Source organism: Schistocerca americana, chromosome 3 (assembly GCF_021461395.2).
Source record: "Schistocerca americana isolate TAMUIC-IGC-003095 chromosome 3, iqSchAmer2.1, whole genome shotgun sequence".
NCBI classification, from domain to species: Eukaryota; Metazoa; Arthropoda; class Insecta; order Orthoptera; family Acrididae; genus Schistocerca; species Schistocerca americana.
The window spans coordinates 940,477,246-940,491,426 of NC_060121.1; the positions used below are offsets into that span (position 1 = coordinate 940,477,246).

General features: G+C 41.4%; 1 protein-coding gene across 1 annotated transcript in view; it reads left to right on the forward strand.

Moving 5' to 3' along the window:
* The first annotated feature begins 405 nt into the window (after nt 1-405).
* Nucleotides 406-14,181, forward strand: part of LOC124606557 (cytochrome P450 4C1-like) — a 105,521-nt gene continuing 91,745 nt past the window's right edge. The window contains exon 1 of the mRNA XM_047138541.1: nt 406-623. Within this exon, the coding sequence (XP_046994497.1) occupies nt 406-623 (218 nt within the window). The remainder of the gene's footprint in view (nt 624-14,181) is intronic.

The window sequence follows — 14,181 nt, forward strand, 5'->3', positions numbered from 1 at the left end:
CCTCACTTTAGTGAATACTAACCCTTACGCACAGATGGCAGTAGACCTTCTGTGTTAGCCATCACGCCAGTGTGAGCGTCGAGGGGCTCCAACCCTTAAAAAATAAACGTAGTGAGAGAAGAGAAATTATCATCATAATAAAAAAAGAGAAGAATCAAAGCTCGCCCGGAAAGGTTTAAGTGTCCCTCTTTCCCGCGCGCTGTCCGAGATTGGAAGGTCGTCCTACGAAATCTCTGCCAGGCACTTAACTGGGAATTTGCAGAGCACTCACACAGATGTAGATGTAGACCTAGATTAAGGACGCACGTACAAGTGTGCTGGGAAGATCCCGTGTCGGTGGCAAGGTCAGACTATCCCACAAAGTGCTGCGTTAATAAAGGCGCGCTAGACAACTAGTTCCGCAGTATGGCTGCGTGTCTCTGCACCGTCGTTTGCGCCGTGGCCACATCGCTGGCCGCGGCGCTGGCGTCAGTTCTCGCGTGGCTGTGGGTCAGCCGGCTGCGCACCTCGGCCCCTGGTCCCCCGACCGTGCCACTGCTGGGCAACACGAGGATTCCCTTCAGGCTCCCCGCACTCGTGCACGGTCTCATAGACATTCACCAGCGCTACGGAGACATCTTCAGGTGAGTGTACATCTACTCACTTGTTGAACATTTATAGGGCAAAACTTTCTTTTTAAATGAGAGCGTTGAAATGTAATTTGTTACAGTACTTCTCACACCTAGATAGATAAAAAATATTTATAAGTGAAAAACCTTGCGGCAACAATTATTAAATATCCACCACAATCCATTTTTCGGAACACCTATTTTCGTAGTCTGTGGTGTCACCGCCAGACACCACACTTGCTAGGTGGTAGCTTTTAAATCGGCCGCGGTCCGGTAGTATACGTCGGACCCGCGTGTCGCCACTATCAGTGGTTCAAATGGTTCAAATGGCTCTGAGCACTATGGGACTCAACTGCTGAGGTCATTAGTCCCCTAGAACTTAGAACTAGTTAAACCTAACTAACCTAAGGACATCACAAACAACCATGCCCGAGGCAGGATTCGAACCTGCTACCGTGGCGGTCTTGCGGTTCCAGACTGCAGCGCCTTTAACCGCACGGCCACTTCGGCCGGCCCACTATCAGTGATTGCAGACCGAGCGCCGCCACACGGCAGGTCTAGAGAGACGTCCTAGCACTCGCCCCAGTTGTACAGCCGACTTTGCTAGCGATGGTTCACTGACAAATTACGCTCTCATTTGCCGAGACGATAGTTAGCATAGCCTTCAGCTACATCATTTGCTACGATCTAGCAAGGCGCCATTATCAACTGCTATTTATCTTCTGATGCATGTACCGTCAGACCGATGTTCACCAATTATGGATTAAAGTTAAGTATTCCAACAGCTACGTACTTTATTTGCTAGACTCAAATCCTTTAACTGTTCCAGACCTCACGCCAGCCTGTGTGAGCTTAAACGCGTGCCTTTCGGCTTCACCTCCTAGTGGCTTGGCTGTCTTGCCAAGTCACAACATAGTCAATACTTGAACCACATTCTGAAAATGGGGTCTTTTTCTAAAATAGCGGTAAAGAAAAGAAACCAAAGTTTTATGTTGTTTTCTTTTGTTTGCATGAATAAAAATACACATAAAATATACACTCGTAAATCAGATTTGTTCCATTGCTTAGTTCTGGTGGTGGAAGGGTCCAAGACATTGTCTGTACAAAGCTACGTTGCAAGCATTGCATTCTAACTTTCTATGTTAAAGTTTCTTTCATTAGCTGCAAAATGTGCACCTTCTTGCTGTACCTGCTGTAGGCATACGCTCAGTCCATTCCATCCCTTGGAATCCTGTAGGGCATTTTTGAAAATTTGAGCTGCTGGGCTGGGTGTTGGTTCCATTTTCAGTTTTGAGGAGAAATGTTTAATTTGCTCATTGGCCAAAATATTTCTAAATTTTAGGTGTGACAGAGGTTTAGTGTAACTGGCGGGAAAGCTAGTCTCCTTGTAAAGTATACAGGAATTTTACATTGCTGCATCAGTGAACTAATAAAAAAATTTCATCCACGCCTAGAGGGGAGTGCAAATTCACAGGAACTCTTGGATCAAATAGTAGTAAAATGTTTTAGTGTTATGTTGACATGGATCCACTCCCTGTTCAGGATACTTAGCTGATGTGGAGTAACGACAGGCATATTAGAAATTTCAAGATCTGATTGTCAACTAGAAATATACTCTAATACTTCTTCACTATTTAAGTGAACTTTGTAAAATCCCAGTTCTGTCTGGTGGTCACTATTGCCTCTGGAACTTCCTACTAGAATATGGTCTACATCTGTGTCTCCTACACACTCAGAATTGGTGCCGATGTCATCAAACGTATCTCCCATGAGCAGCTGTTCTGTCTCAGATTGGTTCAAGCCTGATTTGCACTAGACACAGTGAAAAGAGAGTCAGATTATTGTTAATAGATCTATAATGCACCATAGTAGTACAATAAATCGATTTAATTCTGTGAAAGTAAAGACTTAAACAGCAAAATTCTATTAATCTGTGCACTGTAAACTTCTTCCTCGACTTCCCGTGCTCTATGGTGTTCACTGCTGGCAAAAAGTTGACCATTTTATACTGATGTGGAAGTCAGCTTCTGTGAAGACTGCCTATAACACCTGAGCACAATGCTACCTTTAGAAACTCTATGTCAAGTAAATACTGAGGAACCATAATATAATAGCTTCTGGTGAAATAATTGTTGAGCCATACAACTGAAAACTGAAATATTATGTGAACTCGACGAGAATTGAGATTATGTACGTCTTCTTACACACACGAGACTAGAAAAAAAAATTCATTTCTCAGCGATTTGCAATAGATACATTAATACTGGAGATATATTACTGTCATCATATTTATTACACTATAAACTCATAATAGATCGACTTAATTCTGTAAACGTAAACCAGCAAGAGTACGACGCAGTCCGCGCTTTGAAAACTGAAATTGCTTTGTCGTTAGTTTATCGACCACAAAGTACAACGAGTGATACCATCTGTTGACGAAACAAAGTTCATTATGGTTGCTTTGTTGAGCACAGATTTTTCCCATTCAGTAGCTGAATTCAAAAGAATCGTTTACAAGCGTCATATTACTGAGATTTTCAGCCGACCACAAACCTATAAATGGTTAAGGATCTAAAAGCCCAGTAATGGAGCTGCCGAAAGTTTTCTGATAACTAACTAGGAAAAAACAGCATTTTAGAATAAAATTTAGAAGTAAAACCTTATAACACGGTGTCTGAGACTGATTATTTAATTGTATAAAATTTTACCGTAGAATTTATAGTTGATTTAATTGATGTGATTAGAAAATGGAAAGAATTTTTGCTTTTAAACTCCTCTTTCTTTTCTGGAGATTAGTTGGTAACTTATGTTGGTCCATAATATTTTATTACACCGAAAGATATTTAAATAAATTAAAACTGGCTAACTGGAAGTAAGACTCGCGTAACGAGGATTTTTTGCGAATTTAATCATATGCAGGACGTTTCAGAGTTCATGTTACACAGTAGACACACTGACACAGTAGACCAAGTTTCACATAGGAACTCATGTCCGGAAAGGTCCTCCAACGGCGCTACAGAGCGTCAAAGTCAATGTATATATATACAGGTTGATTCTGTATTGATGTTACCAATTTTCGAAGATGAAAGAAAAGGATAAGTATATCAATCTGAGGTAACGGTCGCTTTGCCGGAAACGAACTAGTCGAACATTATGTCCAGAAACCGCTCTAATACCTCTGACAGTACACTACGTGTACTGGTACTTCTGTTGCTAAGATTGTAGGATAGGGAACTTTCAGAAGTGACGGTATGGACCAAACCAAGAAAAAATGTCCAGTAAACGTGGGCTGTAAAATGCATACCTGAGGAGCTATGGGCCTTTGTTCAATAGAGGAGACGTGTTTCACAGTAGTGAAGATGAAAAAGTGCTCATCGTGCGATGTTTGACTTTTTCCGATATATATACTGGCAAGATATTGATCCTGAGAATTCCAGGACCATATCAAAATCTCTGCTAGCCCGGACATACAAAAAGAAGATAGCAGATGACTTCAGTTTGTATAGATAGACATAGAAGCTTTAATAAAATGGCTTTTATTTACTTACTAAAACATGACTACAACTCACATTTTGTGTTTCCATGCAGTAGTGTTCGTCTATTATGCTTCTGAGTCATGGTGAATGCAATGAATGTTGTAGTGGCTGCAGGTTTTGACGAGTAGGTTTACGAGCTTAAAAAAGTGTGACATAAATGAGCGAATCTTTTGTTTGGATTGACTTAGAAGCATAATTGTTCTACACCGCCAAGGTATCATAGACATTAGTATGTGACATAAATTTGTACTTGATACGTGAATCCTTTCACTAGGAAAAGGGCTGTTTTCGGATTTTTTTCCTTTACTTTTACTGTGATAACTTGTTTCAGTGTGAACTTCACCACAAGTTTTTATGAGTGCGTTTACAAGTTTCATAATATAAGATATAAATGGCTGAATCTTTTGTCTGAATTCACTTAAAAGTTTAAAGTTTTTACGCCGGCCGCGGTGGTCTCGCGGTTCTAGGCGCGCAGTCCGGAACCGCGCGACTGCTACGGTCGCAGGTTCGAATCCTGCCTCGGGCATGGATGTGTGTGATGTCCTTAGGTTAGTTAGGTTTAAGTAGTTCTAAGTTCTAGGGGACTGATGACCACAGCTGTTAAGTCCCATAGTTCTCAGAGCCATTTGATTTTTAAAGTTTTTACGTCATCAGGGGACCATAGACTTTAGCATTTAACATAAATAGAATCTGATATGCCAACCTGTTCAAGAGAGAAAGGGGTTTCTACTGACGGACAGACAAACACATACAGATGAAAAATGACAGAAAGTAGTTTTTCGTTTTATACAATAACAAATTAATATCTTTCGGATTTTTTCTTACTTGTAGCATGAAACCTTGTTCCTCGCCAAGGCTTTTATGAGTGAGTTTTCGAATATCAAAATATGAGACATACACGACTGCATCTTTTGTTTAAATGATTTAGAAGCTTAAAATATTTACACTGTCAAGGGGCCATAGTCCTTAATATGAGACATAAATTTGTACTTCATGCGTCTACCTGTTCCTGAGAAAAAACGGTTTTTAATACTCGGACAGACAGGCAGGTAGATGGACAACAAAGCCATCCTATAAGGGCTCCGTTTTTACAGAAGCAGGCACAGAAGCCTAAAAAACGTACTGTTGCAGTGACAGCTTTACTTTGGCGATGCACTGTTGTTATTCTCCTTCAGTAACGGGTGCAGTCACAACGCTGTACTGTGGAATGCCGGAGAAATGCGTCATTTTAAAACAGCTCATTGTTTCTGCCAAATCCTGGATAAGCATACTGGGATAAAAGTCTTAAATAGCCACAGATTTAAATTTTTATCAGCACATAACTAATTATTGCTGCAACTGGATGTCCAGATTCTTAAACCATTTGTGATAAGTTTGTGAGTATGACGTGCATTTTACGGTCTACCAGTTATTTTATAAATACAACAAAATGTGTTTTCTTTTATTTCCACTAAAATAATTACCCCCTTGAGGTTATTAAATCCGTTAAAGTAACGGATGTCACTAGTGACACAAGTTTCGATGGAAATGCATTCATGAAACACTAAATAACTAGACACAATATAACAGATAATTTGAGTGTTACAGTATGTGCGAAAACGAGCATTGAACTGGCCCAAAGACTATCGTTCGCAGATAAAACACACTTTTAACTTATCGATAGTGGCCACAGAGTCTCCCCCCCCCCCTCTCCCTCCCCCTCCCCCCCGCCTCTGGAAGTGCAGAGCACGCTGGGGAAGTTGTGGTGCATAGTAGTAGACTGTCTGCAGCAAGACGTAGTAGCCCTCATGCCGGCAGGGCAGTTGAATTCGGCGTCCTGCTCTGGAGACGGGAAATACATCAACTTGCGTCGGTTTAGTTGGAGCATTTTTCATCGTGATTGTGCACTGAACGGAGGCACGAGGGGAGCCGTCTTACAGTGATGGGGGATCCAGTGCCTCGACTGGGTATTCCAGGGTCCAAGAGGGTTTTATGCAGTGAACTGATGCTGTTTGAGGTTTGCCATTGAGCGTGATGTGTATGGTATTGGTGGTGTATGACAGCACTTTATGTGGCCCTGATTAGAAGAACTGAAGAGCTGCACACACAGAATCGTCCTGTAACATGGCTAAGTGGCTTATTTCCAAGTCCTTATGGAGGAACATAAGGTTGACTGGTGTCACACACAGGTTGTACTGTCGGAAAGAGATGTGGGCGCAGAAAAACTCGACCAAGGCAGGTAATGAGTCTTGAAAGGGAGGTGGGATGTCTCCCTTACTTCTTGGATGAGGACCAGTTGTGTCCAGGGATACTATATCTAAAGGTTTTTTTGTGAGTATTGGGTGCAGCCCAGTATATTTTGTCACATCGGATTGTTTTGATTTTTGACATATTGTACAATTCCTTTATACTTGTAGAACACGCCTTCTCAGATTTGGAAAATAACGAAGTGTTGCAATTTTTTCAGTACATTTGCCTACTCCATAATGTCCCAATACTTCATGGGTGTGCCTTATAAATTCGTCGATATAATCTTCAGAAATACACACACACACACACACACACACACACACACACACACACACACACACCATTGATCAGATTTTTCATATTTCCTATGAAACGAACCGCCCTTGCACTCTTGATACTATTTACTTATCTTTCCACCTTCATTTTGCTGAAGGTTTAGCATGACTTTACTCCATCTGCGATCATGCTGTTGTATAATTTTTATTTGCTAACAAAACTTATAGAAATCAGAATGATGTGTTGTACCTTGCATTAATAACCTTTTGATTTCTGAACCTTGGTCTGTTAGTTCAGTAAATTCCTCTAAACCTTGTGGTAACCTAGAAATGCATCTGCAATAACATGTTGACTTCCTTTATTATAAATGATCTCGAAACTGAATTCTTGGAAATATAGACACCACATAGCTAACCTAAGGTGCAATAGCTTACATGTTAAAAGAAAATGACAGTGACTGATGGTCACAGTGAACTTTGGTATTCTTACCCCCCCAAAAACATTCAAACATTTTAAATGCCTGTACTACAGCTAAACTTTCCAATTCTGGCATAGAATAAAATCTTTCTGCTTCTGATAACGTTTGACTAGCAAAACTGATGACCCTGGGTACTTCTTTACCCTTTTATTCTCGTATCTGGAACAAGCATGCCCTCAGCCCTTAGCATCTGTGCATAGACAAAAATCCGTGGGCATGTCAGGGTGCCTAAGAATGTTTGCATTGACTAATGCCTGCTTAATGTTATTATAGTCCTCCTGACATCATCCAATAACCAAGACCTATTTATTCGTAGCAAGTTGAGTAATCCATCACTGACCATCAGTTGCTGTGGTACGAATTTACGAGAGAAGGATGCTAGTCCTAAATAAGATTTTAGTTGTTTTTTATTCCTTGGAGCTGGACAATGCGTATGACAACAAGTTCTTTTCGGATCAGGTAATATAACTTGTTCTGACACAACATGTCCTAAAAATTTGACTTGTTCCTTACGAAAACTAGACTTTTTTAAATTGGCCGTTACTACGTATTCCGCAAATAAGTTTGTCGATTATAAGACAATTGCACTTCACTGTAAAATGTTCAATTTGTAACGGAATAAGTGCCTCATGTCTTACCAATTTAGTCTTACTGCCTGTAGCAGTTTGCACCTTGCAGTTTTGGACAGGAAATGTTGGAAATTTGCCTCTATTTCCCAATTCACAGAAAAATGAATTTGACATTAGGTTGGTAGTTGAACCTGTATCTAAAATTAACTGTGTGATATGAAACTTCCGGGCAGATTAAAGCTGGCTAAACCATGTCTCCGCAATATCCTTTCTTCCAGGAGTGCTGGTTCTGCAAGGTTCGCAGAAGAGCTTCTGTGAAGTTTGGAAGGTACGTGTGTAGGTACTGGCAGAACTGAAGCTGTGAGGACGGACCGTGAGTCGTGTTTGGGTAACTCTGTCGATAGAGCACTTGCTCGCGAAAGGCAAAGGTCCCGAGTTCGAATCTCGGCCCGGCACACAGTTTCAATCTGTCAGGAAGTTTCATATCAGCGCATACTCCACTGCAGAGTGAAAATCTCATTCTTAATAAACATGTTTGTAGTTTTGCTTTACCCCACTCCCTGAGAGGTCAATAGCCTGGGGCTTAACTACGACCGGTTGGGGTTTTCGATGGCGTAATGTGCCCTAACTCATTAGTTGGAGTAATTTCAGTTAGTTTCACAGTGTGGGAACTTCGCCAATTTGTGTCGTTGGACATTCCTTCGCGAGTGCTGGTGTTGTTATTAATAAAAGCTGACATGCTGTTATTTTGCTGCCCAAAAGGTTGGCTGCGGTGCAGCGTAAGGCGTCGGCCACTGCTGCGGCTGCCCTTCTGTTTATGTTCGGCATATGGCCTTGTGATGGTGGATTGTAACTTGCTCGTGCATTGAAATTACTCCTGTTGTTTTGAAAATTTCTTTTAAATTGTTTGTTTTTTCCATTCCCGTTACCGTACTCGTTACCTCTGAGAATGTAACTTTGCTGTTGTGTGTACCATCCCTGCTGTGTGTTTAGGTCACGTTTCACTGACTGGCTTACATAAATATGTTGTTGTTGAGCCTGATTTTCTGTTTTTCTATTCGGTACAGGTCTTTCCTCATAGATTAAGCCGATAGAATCAAGCACTGACAGAAAGTATTCAATGTCTTGCTCTGGCGTTGTGACTGATTTTTCTCTAATTTGCGATGGTAATTGACTTTCCACAATTTTTAATACGTCTACCTGTGATATTGGGTTCGTCGAGTAGCGTATCCTGTTCAGGAATTTTTCAAAGTATCCGCGCAGACTACCATATTTGCCACTGAATGGTGCGCGGTTGTTAACTTCGCGTCCAAGTTTCTTGTATTGCCTCAGACCAGTATTTTTCGAGGAAAGCTCGTTCAGATTCCATGTAAATGCTGCAGCGTTCGGCCACTTCAGTTGCCCATTCAAGAACGTCACCATACGTATATCCCACGACAAATCTTGTGCTTCCGTCCAGTTGCGTGGAAATACCTGACCAAAAGCACTGATAAATACTACTGGGTTCATTCTTTTACCTGCGGTAGTGAATGTAGGAAACTGTCGATGTGTCAGTAAACCCTCGTCTGAAAAAATAGTTGGTACGCACTTGGCATTTTCTATCGTATTTATGTTGTTTTTGTAGTTACCTGTAATTCCGGATGGTAACTGCTCAGGTATTGGAGTAAATGAATGTCGTGTGATTAAGGCCTCCCATCGGGTAGACAGTTCGACGGGTGCAATTCTTTAGACTTGACGCCACTTCGGTGACTTTCACGTCGAAGGTATTAGAGGAGTGGGTATGTTTACGTTTTGCACTCTATAACTGTCACTGGTACATGCTGTAAGACTCGTGACAATTTGTGGATAAATACCGACAGGCTGTGGTTTGTTCACTGTAGCCTGTGCATTATTTACATGCATATTTTCAGATCTGGTAATATTTTCTTCTAAAACATTGTGAATCCTACCTTTCACGACTTGTAGGTTAATGCTTACCTTGTTCACTATTTCATTTTCTTTTTTCTAAATAGCTTTTTCTACTACATTTCTGAATAACTTACAATCAGTTACTGAGTTCTCTGCAATGGTATTGCTCTTAAATAACGTACCTGTAGGGCGGCGTGGTTCGTTTCTGGGTTTTTACCAGCACCTACCTACTGCCTACAGGAAAATTAAAGAGACCTTTGGAGAAAAGAGAACCACCTGTTTCAATATCAAGATTTCAGATGAAAACCCAGCTCTAAGCAAAGAAGGGAAAGCAGAAAGGTGGAAGGAGTATACAGAGGGTCAATACAAGGGCGATGTACTTGAGGACAATTTCATGGAAATGGAAGAGGATGTAGATGAAGATGAAATGGGACATATGATTCTGCGTGAAGAGTTTGACAGAGCTATGAAAGACCTGAGTCGAAACAAGGCCCCGGGAGTAGACAACATTCCCTTAGAACTACTGACAGCCTTGGGAGAGCCAGTCCTGACAAAACTCTACCATCTGGTGAGCAAGATGTATGAGACAGGTGAAATACCTTCAGACTTCAAGAAGAATGTAATAATTCCAATCCCAAAGAAAGCAGGTGTTGACAGATGTGAAAATTACCGAACTATCAGTTTAATAAGTCACGGCTGCAAAATGCTAACGCGAATTCTTTACAGACGAATGGAAAAACTAGTAGAAGCTGATCTCGGGGAACATCAGTTTGGATTCCGTAAAAATATTGGAACACGTGAGGCAATACTGACCCTACGACTTATCTTAGAAGCTAGATTAAGGAAAGGCAAACCTACGTTTCTAGCATTTGTAGACTTAGAGAAAGCTTTTGACAATGTTGACTGGAATACTCTCTTTCAAATTCTGAAGGTGGCAGGGGTAAAATACAGGGAACGAAAGGCTATTTACTATTTGTACAGAAACCAGATGATAGTTACAAGAGTCGAGGGACATGAAAGGGAAGCAGTGGTTGGGAAGGGAGTGAGACAGGGTTGTAGCCTCTCCCTGATGTTATTCAATCTGTATACTGAGCAAGCAGGGAAGGAAACAAAAGAAAAATTCGGAGTAGGAATTAAAATCCGTGGAGAAGAAATAAAAACTATGAGGTTCGCCGATGACATTGTAATTCTGTCAGAGACAGCAAAGGACTTGGAAGAGCAGTTGAACGTTATGGATAGTGTCTTGAAGGGAGGATATAATATGAACATCAACAAAAGCAAAACGAGGATAATGGAATGTAGTCGAATTAAGCTGGGTGATGCTGAGGGAATATTGGAACACGTGAGGCAATACTGACCCTACGACTTATCTTAGAAGCTAGATTAAGAAAAGGCAAACCTACGTTTGCCCAGGATATGCTACACTTAAAGTAGTAAAGGAGTTTTGCTATTTGGGGAGCAAAATAACTGATGATGGTCGAAGTAGAGAGGATATAAAATATACACTGGCAATGGCAAGGAAAGCGTTTCTGAAGAAGAGAAATTTGTTAACATCGAGTATAGATTTAAGTGTCAGGAAGTCGTTTCTATAAGTATTTGTATGGAGTGTAGCCATGTATGGAAGTGAAACATGGGCGATAAATAGTTTAGACAAGAAAAGAATAGAAGCTTTCGAAATGTGGTGCTACAGAAGAATGCTGAAGATTAGATGGGTAGATCACATAACTAATGAGGAGGTATTGAATAGAGTTGGGGAGAAGAAAAATTTGTGGCACAACTTGACTAGAAGAAGGGATCGGTTTGTAGGACATGTTCTGAGGCATCAAGGGATCACCAATTTAGTATTGGAGCGCAGCGTGGAAGGTAAAAATCGTGAAGGGAGACCAAGAGATGAATACACCAAGCAGATCCAGAAGGATGTTGGTTGCAGTAGGTACTGGGCGATGAAGAAGCTTGCACAGGATAGAGTAGCATGGAGAGCTGCATCAAACCAGTCTCAGGACTGAAGACCACAACAACAACTACAATGGAAAACATATATATACAGGGTGGTCCATTGATCGTGATCGGGACAAATATCTCACGAAATAATCGTCAAACGAAAAAACTACAAAGAACGAAACTTGTCTAGCTTTTAGGGGGAAACCAGATGGCGCTATAGTTGGCCCGCTAGATGGCGCTGCCATAGGTCAAACGGATATCAACTGCGTTTTTTTAAACAGGAACCACCATTTTTATTACATATTCGTGTAGTACGTAAAGAAATATGAATGTTTCGTTGGACCACTTTTTTCGCTTTGTGATAGATGGCCTGTAATAGTCACAAACATATGGCTCACAATTTTAGACGAACATTTGGTAACAGGTAGGTTTTTTTTAAATTAAAATACAGAACGTAGGTACGTTTGAACATTATATTTCGGTTGTCCCAATGTGATACACGTACCTTTGTGAACTAATCATTTCTGAGAACGCATGCTGTTACAGCGTGATTATCTGTAAATACCACATTAATGCAATATATGCTCAAAATTATATCCGTCAACTTCAATGCATTTGGCAATACGTGTAACGACATTCCTCTCAACAGCGAGTAGTTCGCCTTCCGTAATGTTCGCACATGCGTTCACAATGCGCTGACGCATGTTGTCAGGCGTTGTCGGTGGGTCACGATAGCAAATATCCTTCAACTTTCCCCACAGAAAGAAATCCGGGGACGTCAGATCCGGTGAACGTGGGGGCCACGGTATGGTGCTTCGACGACCAATCCACCTCATGAAATATGATTTTAATACTGCTTCAACCGCATGCGAACTATGTGCCGGACATCCATCGTGTTGGAAGTACATCGCCATTCTGTCATGCACTGAAACATCTTGTAGTAACATCGGTAGAACATTACGTAGAAAATCAGCATACATTGCACCATTTAGATTGCCATCGATAAAATAGGGGCCAATTATCCTTCCTCCAATAATGCCACACCATACATTAACCTGGTAAGATCGCTGATGTTCCACTTGTCGCAGCCATCGTGGATTTTCCCTTGCCCAATAGTGCATATTATGCCGGTTTACGTTACCGCTGTTGGTGAATGACGCTTCGTCGCTAAATAGAACGCGTGCAAAAAATCTGTCATCCTCCTCTAATTTCTCTTGTGCCCAGTGGCAGAACTGTACACGACCTTCAAAGTCGTCGCCATGCAATTCCTGGTGCCTAGAAATATGGTACGGGTGCAATCGATGGTGATGTAGCATTCTCGTCACCGACGTTTTTGAGATTCCTGATTCTTGCGCAGTTTGTCTGCTACTTATGTGCGGATTAGCCGCGACAGCAGCTAACACCTACTTGGACATCATCATTTGTTGCAGGTCGTAGTTGACGTTTCACGTGTGGTTGAACACTTCCTGTTTCCTTAAATAACGTAACTATCGGGCGAACGGTCCGGACACTTGGATGATATCGTCCAGGATACCGAGCAGCTTACATAGCACACGGCCGTTGGGCATTTTAATCACAATAGCCATACATCAACACGATATCGACCTTTTCCGCAATTGGTTAACGGTCCATCTTAACACGGGTTATGTATCACGAAGCAAGTACCGTCCGCCCTGGCGCAATGTTACGTAATACCACGTACTTATATGTCTGTGACTATTACAGCGCCATCTATCACAAAGCGAAAAAAGTGGTCCAACTAAAGCATTGATATTTCTTTACGTACTACACGAATATTTAATTAAAAATGGGGGTTCCTATTTAAAAACAAAAAAAACATTGTTCAAATGGCTCTGAGCACTATGGATCTTAACTTCTGAGGTCACCAGTCCCCTAGAACTTAGACCTGCTTAAACCTAACTAACCTAAGGACATCACACACATCCATGCACGAGGCAGGATTCGAACTTGCGACCGTAGCTCGGCCACCCCAGCTGGCTCCTATTTAAAACAAAAAACAAAAAAAACAAAACAAAAAACGGTGTTGATATCCATTTGACCTATGGCAGTGCCATGTAGCGGGCCAAGCAGAGCGCCATCTGGTTTCCCCCTTCAAGCTAGACAAGTATCGTTGATTGTAGTTTTCTCGTTTGACGCTTATTTCGTGAGATATTTGGCCCAGACACGATCAATGGACCAGCCTGTATATCACTATTATATGGGGAATGTGCATGCAGCGTAATTTTACCCTTTTTACAGGATTGTGCTGTGTTGTATGAGTAATGGATTTGGAAATCAGACTATTAGTTTCTTTTCCTAAGAGTTTTCTAGCTATTAGAAAGAAATGCATTAAAATGGAATCATTACTATATGCTAAAAAATGTGGCTAGAGGGCACTTCTATGTTTGCATTTTGTAAAACAAACAAATTAAATACTTAATTATTCCAATAGCGTAATGCACATATTAGAATCTAATAGCATGATGCACATATCCCCCGAACCATGGACCTTGCCGTTGGTGGGGAGGCTTGCATGCCTCAGCGATACAGACAGCCGTACCGTAGGTGCAACCACAATGGAGGGGTATCGGTTGAGAGGCCAGACAAACGTGTGGTTCCTGAAGAGGGGCAGCAGC